Source organism: Aspergillus fumigatus, chromosome 2 (assembly GCF_000002655.1).
Source record: "Aspergillus fumigatus Af293 chromosome 2, whole genome shotgun sequence".
Lineage (NCBI taxonomy): Eukaryota > Fungi > Ascomycota > Eurotiomycetes > Eurotiales > Aspergillaceae > Aspergillus > Aspergillus fumigatus.
In genome coordinates, this window is record NC_007195.1 from 37,341 (window position 1) to 58,097 (window position 20,757).

The window sequence follows — 20,757 nt, forward strand, 5'->3', positions numbered from 1 at the left end:
TAGAGCAAAGGCTACCGAAGCCAGTGAGGAGAGTCCTGCCATAAGGAATGCGACTCTGGGTGCCTTTACCTGCGACCAGGCATCGATGGCAGCTTCATATCTCCTGTGAATACCACTCTCTCGCCTACGTTTCCTGAATAGGCTTAGTGCCTAGACATCTCGCCTCGATGGCTCACGTAAATATCTTCATTTCTCTCTCTTAGCTAGCGAAGATAGTCAGAATCAAGTCACTCGTACTATTCTCACTCACATCTCCTACGGGTTAAAGGCGCATTGAGTGTTTCTCCACTTTACAGCGAGATAGGGTTTGGGCTCTGTGGCGTCTCCACGGATTTGGTAGACTGGATGTCTTCGAGTGTTGGCAAGTGTACTTACATTTTTATCCGGGCTACTTGCTTCTTTATAGAACCCATAACTAAAAGAGTACCTGAACTATGGTGCATACATACTCCTAACTAGAATATTGACGTTGCCAAGGGCGCAATGGCCTTGATCGCATTTGACACTGCAATGAAGGAGTTGGTACTAGGCTAGTTGATGGCAAGGTTTCCGTTACAACTAGATAGTGATATACCCCGAAAGGGGTAAGCCAAATGAATAGCTGGGTAGCTCTCTGGTCATGTTGGAGTTCGAGAGGGCAATACCGCCCTTGACGACTCGGGGGTGGCGCGGAATCTGAGTATTAATCGGGCGCTAGTAATTGGAGGCATTATTTAGGATGAGCAGATATATCTTCGCCTTTAGCTGTCTATCGCGACATCTAACGGCTAGGCCTCTATATTGAAGGTTTAACCCTGAGATGGAAAAACTAAGGCGTCATCATCACCAAAATGATGTCAACTGATGCTATACCTGCAATATAATAAAGAGTGGTATGCACAAGAGTGATTGTCTTCCGAGAATATCTCCGAAGTCTTTCATTTTCCAGATTCACGTAAGAAAGTACCTATGATCCTACGGGTAGATGAGTCGAAAGTCAGGCCGTGTGGCTTGCCCTAGGTAATCGTTATATGAAACTTGAAAAATATAAAGCCATATGTAACGTCGAGGATGCCCTCCAGACGCCAGCAACAACTGCAATATACCAACCACAAGCACACCAACATCGAAGATGATAGCCAATGTCAGTACGATCCTTCCCCTACTGCCTCTGTTGGCCATGGCAATGCCTTCGACACCAGAAATAGCCACCAACAAACGATCAGTCACCTGTCTGAAAGTCGGCGCTGTTGCTACAGCCACTTGGGTCAATAGTGCCGGGCAGAGCTGTTCCTTCGTCGGGGTGGTCGGAAGCAATTATGGCACCAACAGTGCTGGAACAGGAGAGTAAGTTCAAGCTGCACTTTGCTGAGGCGTCTTAGACGCAGTCTGGCTAATCGGACAAATCTTTCAGTTATTCCTGTAATGGCCGATGTGGCGCAGGATGCACAGGCACTGCACTTGGCAATGCGTATACCCAAGACTGCTTCTCCCATGATATCTGCTCGTATTTTAACAATGCCAGTGGAGGGCCAAGGTGTGTCAGCTGATGAACTTCGACTGCACGAACACCGATACTAATGCTATTCTAGTGATCCCAACTGCGGAGCTGCTTATGATGCTGCAGTGGATGATTTTCTTCTTGGTGTCGCAGATGGATGTTCGCAGACAAATCCAGCTTTGTCAGTGTCAAAACCAAGTTCGACTCCTACCTGTAAATAGAGCTCATCTCTAGCCTTTTAAGGGCCTTGATTGGACTGTGCATCTCCAGATGTAGCCAGCCTGCTACCAAATCATTAGGAATATTTATAAGCATGTGTCTCTCATGTATAATGATACAATTACTTCAGAGGATCCTCAGGTTCTATGAATTGAACCCAACTTCAATAATGTAGAGACAATTATCAATACGAATGTGAAAAATTCTGGCAGTCTCAGTGCCTGTACGCTTGTCATCCCCCTGATCCGACAATCATCACATACTAAAGAACTATGACAGGCCCAAGGAGGATCACTGATTGTAAACAGGCGTTGCTGGGCACTTTCCGGCCAAAATATCGGTGTCCTTGCTAGGACGAAACTTGGCCTCCTTTCCTACTCGCTCAGCACCCTGAGCCTGGGCCTTCACCTGGCTGAAATCAAACTTCTGCTCGGGGAGTAGATCATACACGCCCCTTGCATACTCCGGAGCAATGCAGTACAGCTGTGTTAGGTATCTGAGTTGAATTTCGGGATATTCAACTACCTTGAGCATGCGTGCAGTATTGCAATGAAGATGCTCTCTCCCCCGAGCATCCATGACCTTTTGGTATAGAGCACGCGGCTGGTCATACTCCGACAACTTCCCTTCGTGGTAGAAGTGAGACTTGCGGCTCACAGTGTTATCTGCCAGCTGGTACGGTGCCTCGGCAGTATCTGGTCTAAACTTATGCACAAAACTGTTGGGCGCGTATTGCGGATTCATCGCGTGGTTTGCATCCACCCTCAATGGACCATCGAAGTTGAGTGAAGAGTAGGACGAAGCCATAAATGGACAGTTCACTAAGTCCGGGTTAATTGGATCCATCGTATGAGAAGAAAGATTTTACATACCAGGTATTTGATGCAAATTGACACCAATCCGGTGATACTGTGCGTCACGGTAGAAGAACATGCGGAATTGCAGCAGAGGATCCGGGCTGTCCTCAATTCCCGGCACCATGCTTCCTGGAGAGAAGGCGGCTTGTTCTACGTCTCGGTGGAAGTTCTCGGGATTCTTATTCAAGACCAGCTTGCCAAATTCATGCAACTGTCGATGTAGCGAGTCAGCCACTATATCCGGAGCACAATCCAGGTGTTGTACGTACTGGGAACTGGCTCTTGGGTCACACCTTGGTGACATCGAATGGATCAAATCCCAACTTGGTCGGGTCAGCTTCCTCTGGCTTCATAATCTGGACGTGCGCCGTCCAGCTGATCTTTTCGCCCTTTTCAATGGCCTGATAGAGGTCACGCTTTGAAAAGTCCGGATCCTCACCACACATCTGGATGGCTTCGTCGGCAGTGGACTGCTTTTGTCCGCGATCTGCGATAAAATGGTATTTGATATACACAAATTCTCCCCTTTTGTTAACCCTGGAGACGTCGTCAGTATGTATAGCGCTGAGTATGATCTCTCTACCTACTACTTGAATGTGTGACATCCGTATCCATGTAAATTGCGCCACCCCACAGGCGTGCCGTGGTCGCTGAAAAACATCATGCCCGCATGGTTTCTATTATCTGTTAGCGTTTGGGTTTCAATAATAGCCATGGCTCGCTCACCCCTCGGGAGTATTTGCGAGCAGATCGAACAAGGAGTTGTGGTCCAACAGGAAGTTCTGCGGATTCCGATACTGGGAGCGAATAACATCGGGGCCTTGAATGGGATCACGACAGAAGAACACGGGCTGTATCGCCGATGTTAGTCGCTGGCTTGCGCGCAGACTTGGGCAGGCATACAAAGTTCAGTCCCACAATGTCATAGTTTCCCTCACCAGTGTAGAACTTGACAGCGAAGCCCCGTGGATTTCTCGCCTCGTCAGGAAACTCTCGACCGAGAGTCACAGTCGAGAAGCGGGCAAAGACTGGAGTTCTCACGCCAACAGACCTCAGGAAATGCGCCTACAATCTTAGCAATCTGCGTTTGCTCCCTATAGTGTGTATGATGGTAGCTCACTTTAGTCAGTGACGATACGTCTTTGGTGGTCTCGAAATAACCAAATGCTCCACTGCCACCTTGACATCGTTAGCTCGAGTGATTATGGATCGTTTCACAGTAACAACTTACAAGGGTGGACCATCCGCTCGAGTGGCTTCGAGCGATTGAAGTGCTGCTGCTTTTGGAACAAAAAGGTATCGGACGCTACGGGTATGCCTCCCGCAGTCTTACTGTGGGCTGGGTCAGGAAACGGAATAGCTTCGTTGTTTGTAAAGTACGGTCCATCATCCGCTCTCTTCCCTGCAGCTTGGACACCGGTCAACTTCGCTGCAGTCTTTGCCGGGCCATCGTTGGCGCCCTGGAACAAGGAAGAAAGCTGCATAGGGCGAGGATCCGCTCCCGCCGCCCCTACGGCCTCGCCTATCGCCTGAAGAGGATGGGATGCCATTGCAAGTATTCGAATTATATCTGGTTTCACCAATTCGAATCACATAGTGGTGTACTACCGATGAATCCGCTATACATGAATATATACTTATTCGCTCGTCATCATATTGACTCGATAGCTTCCACAGCTCCGCAAACAATGGGATCAGCATGACGTTCGCCCGTGTCCGCATGCAGTAACGAAGGAAATCATGTTTCAATACTGGTTCATGCTGGAAAATATTAATGCTTAAGGAGGAATTGGTCAATTGAAGTGAATTGACTGTCCTCATTGGGAAACAGCCAAGCTGATGGAAGCATTACCCGCGCAATGGTCATATCATCGTTAGGGTCGCTCAGTCAGTAAGGTAACATTACTACTCTGACAGACCAATCAAGGCAATTCGATTAGTTCGAGGTCTGGATAACTTGCATTTCCTTGTTATTACGCCTGACCATGCGAATTACTCCTCATCTATTATAGGTAGATGTTTCCCATCCAACCAATTGCCATCCAGGATCAATAGTGTCATGGGTACTACTATCTTGGAGGCATGCCCAACGGCTAAAACAGCCTTAAAGATTAGCTTTTAGTGAAGCAGGATTTGGGGGACAAAACCAACCTTCAATGCCATAGTAAATAGCCAAACTGGCCGTGTTAAGGTGGACTGTAGCTACGATGTGGACTTTTGAGGGTTTTACTGTTTGCTGCATGATTACCTATTGCCACTACAACCACAGATCTTAAATGATCAGTAATGCGAATCCATAGTATGGAATATCAAATCGCCATATAGTAGGGATTCAATTGTTACTATACTAAGGTATATATAAATTAAATGTACACTAGTAGTAGGTGGGTTCCCCTGTAACCATTTCCATATATATATATATACTGCCTATTGAGGGCCTCCATGACCTTGGTTATAAGGATTCAACATTCCTGCTATAGTGATTTAAATTCCTACTAGATCATGATTTGATATCAATACTATAGTGTTTATCTATCCATGTATTACAACTAACTTTAGGGGTTGTGGGTGTGGTAACATGTAATCATTGTAAGAATATCTAAAGCCCACAATGTAGCTACAGTCCATCATACATGTTTTGTCCCCTCTTGGTGCTTGAACCAGTCTGAGATGGTTATTGACATTCCGTCACACTTTTTGTCACGATGCAAAAGAAAATAACTTTTGTGTTGGTTGGCTAATTATTATGCTAGTACAGCCCATGATGTTATGCCCATAGTTTTTACCCAATGCAATGTCATTAATCATAAAAATGTCGCTGGACGCAGGTCAGCTCGCAGCGTCCCACAATGCGTAGCCCCATTCCCAACCAGCGCAGTGTCCGAAGTTCCGTACTTGAGCATCTCCAGATTCGCCAACCGCCGATCTGAAAGCGAAGATCTCAGATCCGGTGACATCCCGACCGTGCCAGTGCTGCTTCCAACCAAGATTGGGCTGGTCGATGGCCGGCATCGCCCGCAGCCCTTGCAGCGTGTCATCACTTGTAAATCGTTCTACGGACCAGAGTCGGGGTGAGGGATCCCGGACGACCCGTACAGTGTCCATGAAGGAGGACTTGGAGGATATGGCGTTGCATGCTAACAAGCGCCAGCGATCTTCCCGGCTGTTCTGGGACAGGACCTTATGTAGGAAAGTAGGGCCCAAGAGGACGAGATGATTCAAGTAGATATCATAATCATTTGCATCGTCTATGTGCGTGTTAGCATTAGAGACATGGGTATCTCCGATGGAAAACAAACGTACCGGAAGAACTGGGATATAGCTCCCATGGATCGGCCGGCAGTGAAGCTGGTCTCAGCGACCTCCACCGACTATCTGTGCGAGGAAACTCCTGCCGGATTTCGTCGAACATCCGCTTGTATTCATTCCGCACGAGCACCCAGACGGATCCAAACTCTTCCACTTCCCATGGAGCCAGGGAGCCGAAACAAAGCCGCCACATTTCGTGGATAGTGAAGTTTTTGTACCAGGTGGAAGACGTCCGCTTGCACGGCGATGTCGATGACCTGCAGATGTCGTCGGCCGGCTCGATCCACTCTCGAGCGCCAAAGACATTGCAATATGTTTGTAACCGACACAGCGCTCGCAATATCCGTGCTTTCTCTGTCGATGAGAGTTGCAAGGGAGCGTTTTGCTGTTGTGGAAGGGGTTCGGCTTGGCTCGGACGTCTCGCATGCGAGCACAGGGAGTTCAATATGGTCTGGAACTTTTGATGAAGGTGAAGAAGGTCGATACTATCCGAGGGGTTCAGCTTGCTGGGGACTGAATCGGAGACGCGCTGGCGATCGAGAACCTCGAGGATTCTCTGTTTGTTGGCCGAGTCCTCGGCATGGAGACCGGCAGATCGAATAGCCATGATCGGTTCTTCCAGTCCGACTGCGCCATAGTGTTCTCGTACCAGGCGATCGAGAATGCTTCGTTGGGACAAACGGTAGGTGCTCCGGTATGCTGCAGAAACTCGGATAAGATCGTGGAGGGTTTCAACATCTGGCATAGACTTCAGGATGTGAATCTTGAGCTCTGCCGGCAGAGTTTCTAACGCCATGATGTATCGAGGTGTGGGAGGGGATGAGAATGACGCAAGATGATGCAACCTGACTGATCATGTTATGCAACGGGAGCTGTGGTTGTACCTGGGAAGAGTGGAAGACAACCTAGGTATATAAAACAAAGTCATAGCTGGGAATGTCTGAATTTCGGTGTCGAATCATAATACTCATTCGTGCCATTTTCGAGCGCAAAACTCTGGGGTAGAGAATTCCCACTGATGTGCTTGCCGCTATTCTTGCTCCATGTCTCCCCACAAAGCACTAAAATGGGCACTTCTGGCAATTTCTGGGGCCGAGGATATCCATCGCTCCACCGGGAATGACGGCAGCCAGGAGGCGGTCATACCGGAATGGGTGCTGATAGGCTCATCCTCTCAGCAAGGGCTTTATTGTTAGGTAAAAGTTTGGCCTCCGCTCATCATCTGACGTTGTTCATGACCTTTGCTACGACGTGTTCCGTTCTAGAACCGTTGCGTGCTTTGTCGAAATTTCTGAGTCAAGAGGATCGTCCTTGGCACCAAGAAATGCCTCATCATGATTTCCCCCCTTTACTGCACTTTTAGGTAATAGTTTGATCTTGGGGTCAGATGACGTCAAATCGCTGGGATCCCCTTTTCTCGTCTACAGCCAAATGAAGATGGATTGTGGCGTCGTCACAGGCAACTCTTCGCCAGAATATCTAAATCTAGACAATACAACGTATGCTGCAATCGACTCAGATCTACAGTCAGTACAGAAGAGAGTGCCCATGATACTTTCTTTGCTCGTCACCCTTCTTCATAGATTCGACCTTGATCCTTTTCGGGAAGCCATCGAATGACCGAGCGTACGTGGCAATCGAGTGTGCGACCAGCTGTGTACATATCAGCAATCGTCTTCGAGTGTAGACACAGAAATCAACTCGTACCTTGGTATTCACCTCCCAGGCAGTGAGGTTGACATTGCTTACGTCGTCACAGAGCTGGTGGTAGCAGGGATCAAAGGCGTCTCCAGCGACACCTCCGAACATCTTCTGCTCTTCCTCTGTCTTGATCACCTCAGCTCCGGTAGCGATCCCACCGCCGGGGATGCCATTCCGGATGAATGCATCATAGTCGCTTCGTCCATCAAATGGGATGTAGGTGAAGTTCAATCCGTGCGCCTCATAGAACTCGGTGTAGAGGTCCCGCAGCTGTTCCGATCCAACCGGGTTGACCGCGTTTGTGGCGTTGTAGACCTGGTAGGCGAAGTTGGGCGAGGCCAGCATGTCATAGTCCATAAACAGCCGGATCTTCAGGTTCTCGGCCTCGGACAGCACCGAGACATAGTAGTCCGATCCGAGCAGTCCTTCTTCCTCCCCCGCCCACCAGGCCAGTCGCACACAGTTGTTGACCCGGTAATGAGGCAGCAAAGAAGCGATCTCCAGCAAGGTCAAGGAACCCGATCCATCGTCGTTGATGCCAGGTCCTTCCATCACGCTGTCGCTGTGTGCACCGGCCATCACGCAATTGTCGGCATCTCCTTCTTTGGTTTGCGCAATGATATTGGTGGTGGTGATGGTCTCCACCGTGGCATCCATGTAGGCGATCGCATCAACCTTTTGGCCGCGCCTGAGTTGTTCTAGGAAGGGCGCCGCATCACTGTCGGAAAGGCCAAAGGTAGCGACGTGGTCGGGAGACGGAGTGCCCAGAGTGCCCCCGAGGCCGCCTTTTTCGTTGTTGAAGATCACCGCAGCCACGGCTCCGGCCTTTCCGGCCAAGGCGGACTTGGTGCCAAAGGGACAGCTGCCTCGGCTGATGAATGCAATGGCACCCTGGAGCTCTGGGGGGTAGTCTGCTGCCTCACAGCCCAGGCGTGAGACAAGCACCAGTGGTCCGTACACCGGTTCGTGGTTCTTGGTGGGGGGTGTCAAGCCCATGGGAAGAGCAGACTCCGGCACGGTGTGGCCGAGCACCAAGCGTGATTCCATCACATTGCCGGTAACTGCAGGGAAGGTCTGGTTGGAGATGGTGTAGTAGTCGTCGAATTCCGTCAGAGTCGCATAGATGTAGTCCAGTGTCCCCAGATGCCCTGAGGTCACGTGAGTTAGTCTCCCTTGTGATACGTGACGCCAAACAGCTCCAAACGAACCTTTACTGCCAATCACGCGCGTGGGATGATTATACTCGTCAGACCCAAGCTCTGCGATGCTATACAGGTGCTTGGCTCTGTTGAGGAGCTTGCCGACATCGATCTGGCTTTGCAGCGCGGAGGAGCTGATCAATTCCTTCCCAGCCACCGGAATTTGGGGTTCCGAGGCACCGAAGAGAGGGAGCTGCAGAGCCGCCCCTTCTGCTGTGAGAGCAAAAGCGGTGCATAAAAGGTGTATTGTCGATGCTACCATTCTGGACATCAGTAGTGGTGTGCTGTGCAATTGTCAAGAGCAAGGACATGCTGAAGGGGTAGGAATCCGATTCATAAATGGTCAGGCGTCAAGCATCTTGTGTGGGGCATTGCTGGCAAAGGGAGGCCAATCGCTGAGAAGTGTCGCTACAGCAACTGATAAGACGAACAGATGCGGAGGAAGGAGATTGATCGACTATCTTGGAGTCTCAAATCACTCGTGCTATTAGTGAAAGATTAGTCTACCGTAGATACCTGAGGCTCTCATTGATACCTCAGGTATCCTATGAGACACCCAGGGAATTACCGGTGATTACTAATCCTGAAGTGGTTTCAAACTAGCATGCTCTATTGAGAAAATAAAGCTTCAATCTTCGATGCGTACCTGCTGGTCACTCTTCAAGCAATACAACATTGATACTCCTATCTTGCAGATTTTGGATGACGAGTAGTATAGTAGCAGCCCGTCTAACCCCTCTTAGGTATCCTCGACATCATCTACCTATCAACCTCCACCCCTCTGTTGCCTCCATAGCTACATCCTCAAGATATTCATATAGTCTGCACCACTCGTTCCAACTGTTAAGATACATATGACTCCTACGCTGTCTCCTGGCCAGTGCCAAATAAGCATTTTCTGGTTGAACCACTGTTTGCGTGTTCTAGCATGCCGATGATGACCAAACCGGTGACTTGGAACTTGCATTTTCTCCATGTCATTCTCTGTATATGTACAGGGCACAGTTTCTCGACAAACGCTTCTGGTCATAGCAGCTTCCAGGGATAGAGATCATTCAAAGACAGTACGAATCAACGTCTATCGGGTATCATCATAAGGTTGGACTACTACAGATGGTACGAGCGAGTGTTCTCAACCGGAACTCCCAACCTTTCCCACCAACCTTCTACTCCCATATCTACTTGACCACTATACATATCGATCAGTGCCGTATGCCGCAAAAGTGATGAATGCAACTTACTCAGTCTTCTCGTTTATCCACGGTTCAGTTTGTCCTTCTGCCGTGTTCGGATTGCGGAATATGACATTCGATTTCTGGCGCCAGTAAGCTTCAGCCAGACCGGCATCTTCTTTGAGTATGGAACTTACCATGCCAAGGGTGAGGTGAATGGCTGCAGGCGGCGGCACATACTCTTCCTCCGCTCTCCGTCCTTCAATCAAGGCTTGGATATTCCTGGCGACCACGCCAGCCTGCACGGAACCTGGCCGCGCGGCCTTTTGCGCACCAGTGTCAGCAATGTCGCCGACGGCAAAGATGTTCGAGAAGCGTTCATCCTGTAGTTGCAAAGTCGGCCGAACTCGAATAAACCCATTATCCGGATTGATCAACGATCCGGAACTCGAAGAGGTCAAACTGGTCAAAAGGTCATTATTAGGGCGTTGGCCCGTTGCCAGAATGACGAATTCCGTCGAAACCTTGCTGCCATTGGTCAGTTCCACATCAAATGGCTTTCCATTGGTGGGAAATCCTTCTGGAGGTACGCTCGCGCGCGCGCCGACAATAAGTCTACAGGAATTGACTGGTCAGTCAAAGTTCAATGCTGGGTAAGACGATCACGTATACATACCGCACCCCTAGCTCGTCGAATCGTTTTTTGATCAGCTCATGCAACTGCTCATGGAATAGAGGCATGACTCGTGCCCGAGACTGTACAAGAGTGACGTCTTTATCGGGATAGTACTCTCTTAGGTCTGTCGCCATCTGCACCCCGACAGCACCCCCACCGACAATCAGGATCGACTTGGCCCGCTGGATATCGGCCTGGTGGTTTCGCAAGTACTGAACAGAGGACACCTTGTCATCGCTTTTCATGCCCGCTGGCTCAGCGAGCCGAGTTCCAGTGGCAATCGCTAGGTACTCATAGAGGATCTGTTTGGAATCCTGCCATTGGCGATCCAACGTCACAAATTGTGGGCTTACTGAAAGTACTCTCGCTTGGACCACCGCGTGTGCAGATGGACGGGGAACAGAGGAGAATATTCCAGTGTACGGGATGAAAGCTTTATGTTCATGACCTGGTACAATGGCAAAACGTGGCTGTGATAGACAGATTAGCGACGTTGGAATACGGAGGGAGAGAGCTTACAAAAGCAAACAGATGGTGAAAATGGCTATGCGGTTCAATCAGGAGGACCTGCGGGAATTAACATGTGTATCCAGGCCGTGATGGAGTATAAGTACCCGATGTGTTTCTGGAATGACTCGTGCGAGTTCCTGAGCAGTGGCCTTACACAACTTGTCAGTATGAAATACATTCTACGTCGGGGTGAAGGGCGTACTCTTCCCACGTAGGACCCTCCAACCACAATGATATTCTTCAAAGGTGTTGCCATATCGACCTGCTGTTCTTTAAGCTTCTGTAGTAGTGTCTAAGTGGAGAAAGAGAAAGAGAACATACGCCCCGACCCTGGAGGGTGCGTTTATATATCGGCATTGGAGGATCGGCAACACACCCGGATCAACAGAGCAGAGGCAGTATTGTTGATTGATAAGAATTATCAGATCTTCCTTCCCTGTCCCGCTGTTGTCAGTCCCGAGCCCCATATCTCCGAGCTCTATCCTGTTCTACTACATTAGGCATGAAGTCCGAATACGCCGAGCCGGACGCTTAAGATCTTATCCGCCCTGTAGGTTCCAGCTATTGCCGTGGCCACAATGATGATAGGTTTTCTAAACTAAGATTGCAAGGGAATGCAATGTGATGGATGGTGTTGCTGTTGGTGTGAATTTTAATATAAGCTTCTTAGAAGCTGCACCCTCAGCGTGATCTATATATAAAAGTTGTCCCTTATCGATGCTAACCCTGCCCTTAGCAGCCTGATAGTCATGGGTTTCATCACTCTTACTACTTGGCATTGAGGTTTTCCAGCAGTCTCTGTGGTGTCGCAAGTCAGGCTAGACAGGATGTACCTCGCGTCTGGCTCCGGCCACATTTCCAATATGACTCACTTCAAGCCACCCTCGTCTGCCATTATCTTTTGTAAAGGGTAGTTCCGTTCCCAGTATTGGCATATTATGTCTGTACTATTTCCCAAACTGTCTACGATATGTCCACTCTTCAGATATCCGAGGACAATCCATTCCTGACTTTGATTACCGAGACGAATAACGATGCGGTAAGTAATATTCAAAGGTTTGTGATTAGAGATTATGTTAAGCCTCTCTATCAGGATCAGTTGCAGTCCCGCTACGAGAACCACCGCGTAAATCGAAATGCACAGCAAGCCGCGAAGATCCTAGCACCAGACTTCGCTGGCTGGGATCTGGACGAGATTTTGATGCGCCTTGACGGTCCTACAAAGGAAGAAGGATTTGTTGATCCGCGCAACTGCCTGGTCATTTGGGCCCGGCCACCATCTCCGATTCGCGATCTTGTAGAGTTTGTGCAAAGCGAACTTAGACGCGTTGCTCCGAGTAAGTTCTGAGAATTCAAAACCCTTCATACCACTCAGGGACGAGCCGCTCACCATGTTCTGACAGCCCTCTGGTTCATGCCGCCGGAAAATCTCCATACAACAGTACTGGAAATCGCTCATTCCTTGACCGAAGAACAGATTGAGGGTCTCGTAAATACTTTGGAGTCATCACAGAACATAAGCAGTGCAGATATTGCAGACCATGCATTCACCCATCGAACGCGCCTTGTAAAGCCTATGGTGGGCTTTGATTCTGCAGCCATGGCATTGACCTTTGTCCCAGCTGCTGGAGAAGCTTCAGATGCGCAACGCAGTATCGCCGACGAAACCTACAGTTAGCGTCATCTTCGTCGTGATATATTTGACATGGTCCGCGCGGCTGGTATCCCAATCGCCTCGCGGTATATTGTTCCTTCAGCCCATCTCACCATTGCTCGGTTCGTCACTCAGGACGGCTTCGTCGAACCAGCTGCAGTGGGAGAGGAACATCTGAACCCCTCCAAGGTCAAAGAACTGATTGATAAAATTGAAGAAATCAACCAGAAGCTGCAGGACGAAGATTGGCCCAGTGAAAATGGCACAATCAAGGCCGGCGGAGAATGGCTAATTGGCCAGGAAAAGGGCTTGGCCATTCGCAGAGGTCGTCTGTGGTATGGTGGTGGCAATGATGTGCAGCTGGGAAAGGGCTATTGAGCTTGAATTAGTATTGCTAGCATTTTGGAGAATGATCATAAGCACCTTATTGTATGGAAATGGACCGAATATACTTCGGTCACCGTTCTATGACATAGAGCTTACCACATTCGAAAGATCATATTAACTAATTGAATGCAGACGGATAAAGAGAAATTGATCTATCATCGAGAAATAATGAACTATGGCCTATCGGATAATTTGGAAAGGTATCATTCAAGACTCCTCACATTCTCCAATCCATACTTGCTATACTCCCGCCCAGTGTCCAGTCTTTCTTATCCTGTCCACTGCCTTCCCGAGATCTTCCATGTATTGCCTATGTAGTGTCTGTCGCAGGTGTTGCGGCATACTAGGGTATGCAATGCGCATGACACGAACAGTGGCCTGAAACTGGATCCGACTCAGCATTGTCGGTTGCAGATCGTACTCCTTGGCCAGTCGTTCCGGGAGAAAATAGATAGTCAAAAGCCGCGACAATGGGGCCAATACTCTCATCCACATAGGGAGATGGACCGGATAGAGGAGATCGCGACTCAGTTTCCGTGCCATATCGGTGACCTCCAATGTCTCGATGTTGTGGTTCCAGTACTCCCAGAACTCGGCAAGAGTGGTTGGCCACATCTCGGGAGGCATCCGCAGGGAAGTGCCAAATACCGCAGACTCTCGGTAAAGTGCTTCCATCTTGTCCCGGGGCAACTCCCCGAAGAAGGTTTCGTGGACGATTACGACAGCGACGAACAGGGTAGCGGCGGTCCATTTGTGCAGCTCCGGGTCATTTGCGTCGTAGTCCTCTGCCCTGACTCGGGCATGGTAGCGGTGGATGATGGAGAAGATAGCCGCCTTGTCCTGCTGAGTGCCAAAGACGGCGGCATTGAGGAAACGGGCTGTATTCTGCAGACGGTTGGGAATGCGAGTGGCGAAGTTGGAGTGGTTGTAGCTGCCCTTGGCCAGGGCAGGATGGGCAAATTGACAAAGGATGGCAAACTGGCCCCCGAGGAGATAGATATCTTCCACCAGGAGCGTCCTGAGGATGATGGGGTCCGCAATGGTGTCGTAGATGGGTGGAGGTTCGTACGACGTCGTTGTCTCTGTGAGCTGAGCAGTTCCCTCCTGGTCAAACGCCATGACTTTATATCAGGAAATGGGCCTGACTTCGTAGTAACTCAACGACACAATGTTGCTGTGTGGTACTTTCCTGGGCATGAAAAAAGGGCGGACCGAGGAACGGAATCCTAGATATGTATCGAGAGGTGTAATGCATCTGATTATACACATGACATTTGCCCAGCCCTGAAAAAGGGACAGCCTCTCTGGACTCTGCCAATTATACCTGGAGGAATTCCGGCTCGCCTCGTCGATCATTTAGTGCGCGATCTGATGAAGCGGGGTCGAGCATGTGAAAAGGCATACTACGACTATGGAGGGGTGTCAGACGCAAAGGTCAGATGGACTTAGAACAGCAGAAGGTCATTACCGAGCAAATCGTAACTTAGCCTCGACTGAACGGAGGAGAGCCTAACTGATCTGGCTTGAGGTCGATCCCTGCTGAATCGTGGACGCCAAGATTTGCGACCTGGTTGAAATGCCAACTGGCAACAGACTCGGTGTAGATCTTGAAAATAAGATACATATTTACTCAGTCACTCCGTAGTCGCCGGCGAATGTTCTATTTGGTCGCTGTATGGGGATGCGATGTTGGTTACATTCACTACCTTAGGAGCTATAAGGATTCAAGTGACACACATCCCTGAATAACACCTGTTCTGTCCACGCAGTTGACGTACTCGAAATGTGCCTCGCCATGTTTCAGCACCGAAACTTCATGCCAGGTGCGGAACTTGCGCCGTTCTCCGAACTTCTTTGCATGCTTTATGGCTCCAGTATAGATGGCCAAGTGGGAGGGATGTGACTTGGCCCAATGCTCAAGGTCTGCAAGGTTACGAAAGAATCCAGCCACACAGGACTCTTTCGTCTCACACGTCTTCTCCCGTACCCCAGAAGAGAGCGGCCGATTGTACAGATACCGTAGCCCCATAGCGCCACTCGTCTGGGGATTGTCCCAGAGATATGCCAATCCAGCACGCAGGGTAGGCTCAAGGGCCTCTTCGTACGCGTTCGTTTCGTCTTCTGCGCAGTTGGCCCAGAATTGTCCCGAGCGGATGTGGACAATGTTGTCCGGATTCGTGCCCACTACGTGGTAGCCACTTGTCTTGTGCGGTGAGGCAGGCTCCGGACCCAACTGTGTCCTTCCAAGTCCTTCATTCTGGGCGAAGCGATCTGTGGCTGAGGCTGGTATGCGATCGCGGGCAGCCCCCCAATATGCCGTCAATGTATGCTCTACAGTTGACACTCCAGGCAAGCGAGCCAGCCCCGGTAGATAGTCCAGACCTGAATAGTTGGTCTCGACACGCGACAGGTGGCTGGCGAATCGCTCACACCACAAGCCAACAGACTCTCGATGAGAAGCACTTAATTGCTGATGGATGTTCACAAGGCTCAAGCGTCGTATACTGTCCTCATACTTGCTCGCTTCATTCCAGTAACACACCCAAACTGTCGAGTTGGGCACATCATCTCCGTCAAGGACCTGAAATTGTTCGATCGAGGCCGGTGCAGTGGAGGGTCCCTCAGCAATCCATCGCTGGATGCTGTTGACCGCCGCGTCAACGCTCTCAGCTAGTAACCCTTCATCGGTTTGGGCCCCACGTTGTTGCACCCCAATATATGCGGTGAAGACACGGTCCATATCAGCTGGGAACTGAGCCATCCACCTTGGAACGGGCGGTCGATGCCCTTTGGGCTGCCGAAGTGGGAAAACTCGTCCTGTGCAGCTCATCGCGACGTGCGATAAAAAGTTGTGCCGTGTAATTTCTCCAAGATTGATGGCAAACGCACAAGAAACAAGGGCATTCGTGTCTCAGAGACAAAGATGACTTGCCTCGGATACCATCGTATAACCCCGCCGTGATCGGCTGCCGATATGTCAAACTTACCGTGGGAGCAGCCCTCGCTTATGGTAATGAATCGTCCGATAGTCGCATTGCTTCATTCATGTTGCCTATATTCAAAGGTCCAGTATTCGTCAATTCTAGCCTATTCGTGGCATGATTTTTCAGTCGAAGTCAACCACCAGAGTCTAAACACCGCCGCAATGGACATTTCATAACTGCGAGAAGCACTGCAGCATATATTTTGGCGCTCCGATCAAAGTGAATTTGAGTCAGATGGAACAGTAGACCCAATGAGAACGCGCCCGGTTTGTTGGATATGCTCGAGCCCATGCGGTTGCCCTAGGTCAGGAGTGTGCGACGTTACAGAATGGCAGCAACCACCACGGCGAGCTAATCGAATGGCTAGTTTGCATAAGAGTTCAGAAATACAAAGTTGGCTTGCTTCTTCATATTCGGCCCCAGCTATCAACAAGGCAATAATTGTCTGTGAAACCCCCAAGGAATGGCCGCCGATGACGGTGTGATCGATGAACTTGTCGGCGCCATAATCAAGACCCAAAGGCACCAGCGATGAAAACGCCTATGTTAAAGGCGAGGCTCTCCAAATCCATTACACCGTATCTTGACTAGCATTTCCTTTCTCGGTTGAGAGAGAGTAAGGATGGTAAGTTGCCGACATAGGGAGTCCATTAAAGCTTTCTGTGTGGCGGGGCATGTATGCGCGAGTGATGCTACTCCTGGTAGCATCATCCACTCATTCTTTTTTCTAATCATCACAATCATTTAAACTAGAGAAATAAGGGTTGCACCCCCTGATCCCAGGCAACCAGTAAATTCGATGTCCCGGTCAGCATTGGCTTGTGCATTCCGCGGGGAAATTGCAGAATGCGGGGTTGGTCGCATCTGTCCAACAGCATTAGCCTTGATATCCTGTCAGACCGTATCTGCAGGTGAAGCATCCAACATGGCTGCAGCTGGAGATGATCTGACCAGTGGCCATCCCAGATGATGGCCGATTGTACGACTCTAGCACCTCAATGCATCCCACCACCCAGTCGTTTATCGACCAAGACGTATGCCATCCATCACACAAGAAACCCAAGGGCGGGATCACATATACGAGAGCCAAGTCATACAGAGCATTGTCTGATGCATTGAAGTTGCTGCAATGCTACGGTGCCCTGGGTGTACTGTCAGCACTCGTGTTCTGCCGTGCCAAGGGAGTCAAAATATGTGATACTGTGCTCTCTGCTTTTGTGGACTACAAGAGAGGCCTCTTTACATTCCAAATCAGCCTCGCTGAAGGTATTGGTCAATGGACGCTGTACTGGGCATCTTACTACAATGACAGACATTGGCTGGCCGATACAACTTCGTAAGACTCCGGCGCGGCAGGGTTCGTATATGCACGACCTTGGACTTTGGATGCAGACCGGAGTGGCTTCCTCAAGGAGCATAATGCCAGCCTTGGGTATCGTTGTAAAAGATCCCTTCATCCCCTCAATTGCAGAGGGGGAATAGGTTAGTTGTATATAAAGCCTCTCGCTCGTCTGTCACAAATGTAAGACGAACGGCAGATTAATTCGAATTTCGATTGCCTATTCAACAAATATGAGACAATCCCTTGTATTATTGGCCTTAACATGGCTCCTCAACGCTGTCATTGCTGTTGAAAACGACCTGATCGACCTGCAGCCTCTGGCCCGACACGTTTGGGACAAGGATGCTTTGCGCAAGAGGGATGATCCCGCTGGAAGTGTGGCACTACAGGACCATGAGCAGTTCATGTGGACTTCTGGCAACGGTATTTCTTAAATCAACTTTCTGCACTACGGACTGACCTTGACAGAACCAAACACCAAGGTCACTGCAGTCAGCATGGTTGTTTGGTCCAGACAGGATGAACGCATCCTGGACATGGACAAAATTTCGTTTGCCTTGGACTCGGTCAGCTGCACCGATGGGATGACCCTCAAGTTCAAAAACAAGCTGTTCTATCTTGCTGCCAAGTTCGCATGGGAGTGGGTGAATTACAACGACATGCGCAGTTTTGTAATGGTCTCCAGCTGGGAGGGATGCGGTACTCCCCGCGAGCGAGACCCCTGGGTGGTTAGCAACGCTGTCTTTGACGACAAGGCCTCAACGGCCAAGCTCGCAGCGACCAAGAGTACGTGGCAGAAGGTATCCAACACCACGGTTCTTGACTTTGGAGATATCGTCGTTGGCCATCAGGGCACCAAGGACAAGCGGTTCCTAGATGTCAGCTTGAACAAGGCCTTTACGCTCGATGTCAGCTCCTCGTTTCCCACGGAGATTGTCAACTGGACCATGAACACCCCGTTCGTGGATGCCAGTCTCGCCATCAACTGTGTCAACTGCGGCACCACAGGCACTCTCGCGTTCGCCGGCCATGTCGAAGCGAGTCTGTTTGGTGGGTTGGAGAAGTTCGAGCTGTCGGCTGCCCCTCGTAACATCGCTGCGAATCTGGACCTGAGCCTGGAGTTCAAAGGTGAGGTTGATTTTGATGGCCTCCCGGCTCCGGGTAAGGAGTGGACACTGGTGGAGCTGCCACTACCCAGTGGCTGGCGGGTTCCAGGGGTGTTGACATTCGGTCCCAATGTCAAGATCAATGCAGGTTACACTATTGAATACATTGGAGGCGAGGCATCTGTCACTACAGGAATCTCAGCCCGAGTGCCCGATAGCTCGGTCGCCAAGGTAGATTTGGCCAGCAAGAACCCGGTGACCATCTCGGGATGGATTCCAGAAATCGAAACCAAGCCTCTCGAGATCGAGGCGCAAATCCATGCGAGAGCAAAACTCTACACTGAAGTTGCGGTGGCGGCCAGCATTGAAGCCTTTGGTACCCAATAATCCTGTTCATGAATTTTGAGCATGTGCAGCTGACCCTTGTCGCAGACAATGGGCTGAACGTCGAAGTGGGCATCAAAGTTCCCGATATCACAGTGACTGCGGCGGCAGGATACAGTGAGCTTTTATCTGGATAGGCATCCTCAAGTTCTAACTCTAGTATCAGATGTAGCCGGCTTCTGCGCCAATGATCCCAACAAAGCGTACGGAGTCAAGCTGGATGCCGCGTTGGGTGCTAGTCTGGGGCTGCAAGGCTACACAGAGGTGAAGGGGGAAAGGGACGTGTTCCTGGATGTCACTCTGTACGAGACACCGACGCTGTACACGTTTCCCCAGCTCTGTCTGGCTGCTGGAGAAGAATCTCCCGGGACCTGCATCCCTCAGTCAGACCCTCTGGATCCTGACGATGGGGTCGCTCCGGGCGTGCTTCGAAGAGATACGAGAAGCTCAGTCGCGCTCGCGAGACGGGATGCAGACAGCGCCTTTTACCAGGGTCGCGATCCATATTACCTCGCATGCGACGAGGGTCGCACGAAACAGATCTGGGTGCAAAAGTATCAGCGCCCCTCGCGGCTGAGGAACAATGCTGCCGTCCCGATTATTCAGCCCGGAATGTCGTGCAGTAATAGCGCGCAGAACCAATGCCCGGCTAGCACTTGGAATATCAAAGAGGTTCCCAAAGATGACCGGGCTGGCGTGACAAGACAAGGATGGGCCTGTAAGTGCCTTGACCTGGTATGCACAAAAACAAACTGACGAAAGTAGCGGAACATATCTATGAGGGCAACTGGGTCCGTGACTTTATCGACTATCTGGTAACGAATTATTATCCAGCAACGATCGAGGATCCCAACGTCCAGGACAACACTAAATGCAAGGGAGCGATGAACACTTTTGGCATCCAGCGCGATATCAGCACGCCAAATCCTACCGTCGCGTTCAACTACTCGGAAGCGTTGATGCAGAATCTGGGCACCGTCCATACGGCGTCAACGCTTATGGCGATTTTCCCCAACAGACAAAATGGCATGAAATATACTGTGAGTTTCATAAAGGTCGAACCAGACACGCCGTAATAATTGACTCCCGGCAGATGTTCGCTGGTAATGATATTGATGGCAAATTCAAGACGTCCGAGAAGAATATCAACCAGCGAGTGTGCTCTCTTGGACGCATCGTCACCATCTGTCAGTATATGAATCATGAGGAGATTCGGACTCGCATGAAAGCCACCATCGCGGCCATAGACGGGCTCTTGTCAGTCTTCTCTCAAGTCCTTTTGTCGCTCCATGCTAACCCTTTAGCAGAGACACAATGCAACAGGATGTCAACATCTACCTTCCAAGTTCCCTTAAGACCGAAACACTCAAGACGGCCCACGCCAAGTTTTTTGAGGAGAAGTACAAAGGGGGATTCCGCAATGCTCGGAATCGACTGCAAGACTATGCCAGCTGGCTCCAGGGCCAAGCTGGATTCGGAAATCTCGATCAAGCCACCAAGGATGAAGTGGCCAAGCTTGCAAGCAATCCCGAGGCTCACTGTACGGAAATATGGCCCCTGTAAGGACTAGTTTGCCCAGTTTATGGTGAAGATGTTAATAAGTTATATATCTGTCATCAAACCTGTCCTCTTGGGATATTAGGTCAATTCCATTATATACCTGTCTAAACGCGCCACAAGGAAGATCCCAATGTGTGATACAACGAACACAATCACTTGTCATCTAGTCAATAAATGCTCGGATGGGGATCTCAGCAATGACTGGTTTAGGATCCTT

The 20,757-nt window shown here is 50.0% G+C and overlaps 9 protein-coding genes across 9 annotated transcripts; 3 read left to right on the forward strand and 6 right to left on the reverse strand.

Moving 5' to 3' along the window:
- Positions 1-1,111: 1,111 nt before the first annotated feature.
- On the forward strand, positions 1,112-1,701 carry AFUA_2G00190 (uncharacterized protein; the record flags this gene model as incomplete). Its single annotated transcript, XM_744062.1, has 3 exons — positions 1,112-1,326; positions 1,394-1,516; positions 1,572-1,701. The coding sequence occupies 3 exons, from the start codon at positions 1,112-1,114 to the stop codon at positions 1,699-1,701; spliced, it is 468 nt and encodes a 155-aa protein (XP_749155.1).
- Positions 1,702-1,990: 289 nt separating this feature from the next.
- On the reverse strand, positions 1,991-4,106 carry AFUA_2G00200 (catalase; the record flags this gene model as incomplete). The annotated part of the gene is made up of 8 exons (XM_744063.1): positions 1,991-2,520; positions 2,572-2,767; positions 2,850-3,093; positions 3,147-3,233; positions 3,283-3,407; positions 3,460-3,621; positions 3,677-3,735; positions 3,788-4,106. 8 exons carry the CDS (start codon positions 4,104-4,106, stop codon positions 1,991-1,993), a joined length of 1,722 nt encoding a protein of 573 aa, XP_749156.1.
- A 1,279-nt stretch (positions 4,107-5,385) lies between these two features.
- Positions 5,386-6,661, reverse strand: AFUA_2G00210 (uncharacterized protein; the record flags this gene model as incomplete). Its single annotated transcript, XM_744064.1, has 2 exons — positions 5,386-5,804; positions 5,860-6,661. 2 exons carry the CDS (start codon positions 6,659-6,661, stop codon positions 5,386-5,388), a joined length of 1,221 nt encoding a protein of 406 aa, XP_749157.1.
- A 731-nt stretch (positions 6,662-7,392) lies between these two features.
- Positions 7,393-9,027, reverse strand: AFUA_2G00220 (M28 family metallopeptidase; the record flags this gene model as incomplete). The annotated part of the gene is made up of 2 exons (XM_744065.1): positions 7,393-8,714; positions 8,775-9,027. The coding sequence occupies 2 exons, from the start codon at positions 9,025-9,027 to the stop codon at positions 7,393-7,395; spliced, it is 1,575 nt and encodes a 524-aa protein (XP_749158.1).
- Positions 9,028-9,721: 694 nt separating this feature from the next.
- On the reverse strand, positions 9,722-11,739 carry AFUA_2G00230 (NAD(P)/FAD-dependent oxidoreductase). Its single transcript, XM_077804025.1, has 7 exons — positions 11,326-11,739; positions 11,228-11,272; positions 11,133-11,180; positions 10,614-11,083; positions 10,135-10,552; positions 10,007-10,080; positions 9,722-9,954 (listed from the first exon to the last, which is right to left on the reverse strand). The coding sequence occupies exons 1-7, from the start codon at positions 11,377-11,379 to the stop codon at positions 9,873-9,875; spliced, it is 1,191 nt and encodes a 396-aa protein (XP_077660192.1). The 5' UTR covers positions 11,380-11,739; the 3' UTR covers positions 9,722-9,872.
- Positions 11,740-12,093: 354 nt separating this feature from the next.
- On the forward strand, positions 12,094-13,155 carry AFUA_2G00240 (uncharacterized protein; the record flags this gene model as incomplete). The annotated part of the gene is made up of 3 exons (XM_744067.2): positions 12,094-12,460; positions 12,527-12,796; positions 12,881-13,155. 3 exons carry the CDS (start codon positions 12,094-12,096, stop codon positions 13,153-13,155), a joined length of 912 nt encoding a protein of 303 aa, XP_749160.2.
- A 249-nt stretch (positions 13,156-13,404) lies between these two features.
- On the reverse strand, positions 13,405-14,283 carry AFUA_2G00250 (oxygenase MpaB family protein; the record flags this gene model as incomplete). The annotated part of the gene is made up of 1 exon (XM_744068.1): positions 13,405-14,283. The coding sequence occupies one exon, from the start codon at positions 14,281-14,283 to the stop codon at positions 13,405-13,407; it is 879 nt and encodes a 292-aa protein (XP_749161.1).
- Positions 14,284-14,848: 565 nt separating this feature from the next.
- Positions 14,849-17,155, reverse strand: AFUA_2G00260 (phenylacetaldoxime dehydratase family protein). Its single transcript, XM_744069.2, has one exon. The coding sequence runs from the start codon at positions 15,992-15,994 to the stop codon at positions 14,879-14,881; it is 1,116 nt and encodes a 371-aa protein (XP_749162.2). The 5' UTR covers positions 15,995-17,155; the 3' UTR covers positions 14,849-14,878.
- A 565-nt stretch (positions 17,156-17,720) lies between these two features.
- On the forward strand, positions 17,721-20,543 carry AFUA_2G00270 (uncharacterized protein; the record flags this gene model as incomplete). Its single annotated transcript, XM_001481588.1, has 7 exons — positions 17,721-17,913; positions 17,959-18,972; positions 19,029-19,097; positions 19,153-19,698; positions 19,746-20,020; positions 20,074-20,237; positions 20,288-20,543. The coding sequence occupies 7 exons, from the start codon at positions 17,721-17,723 to the stop codon at positions 20,541-20,543; spliced, it is 2,517 nt and encodes an 838-aa protein (XP_001481638.1).
- Positions 20,544-20,757: the final 214 nt, after the last annotated feature.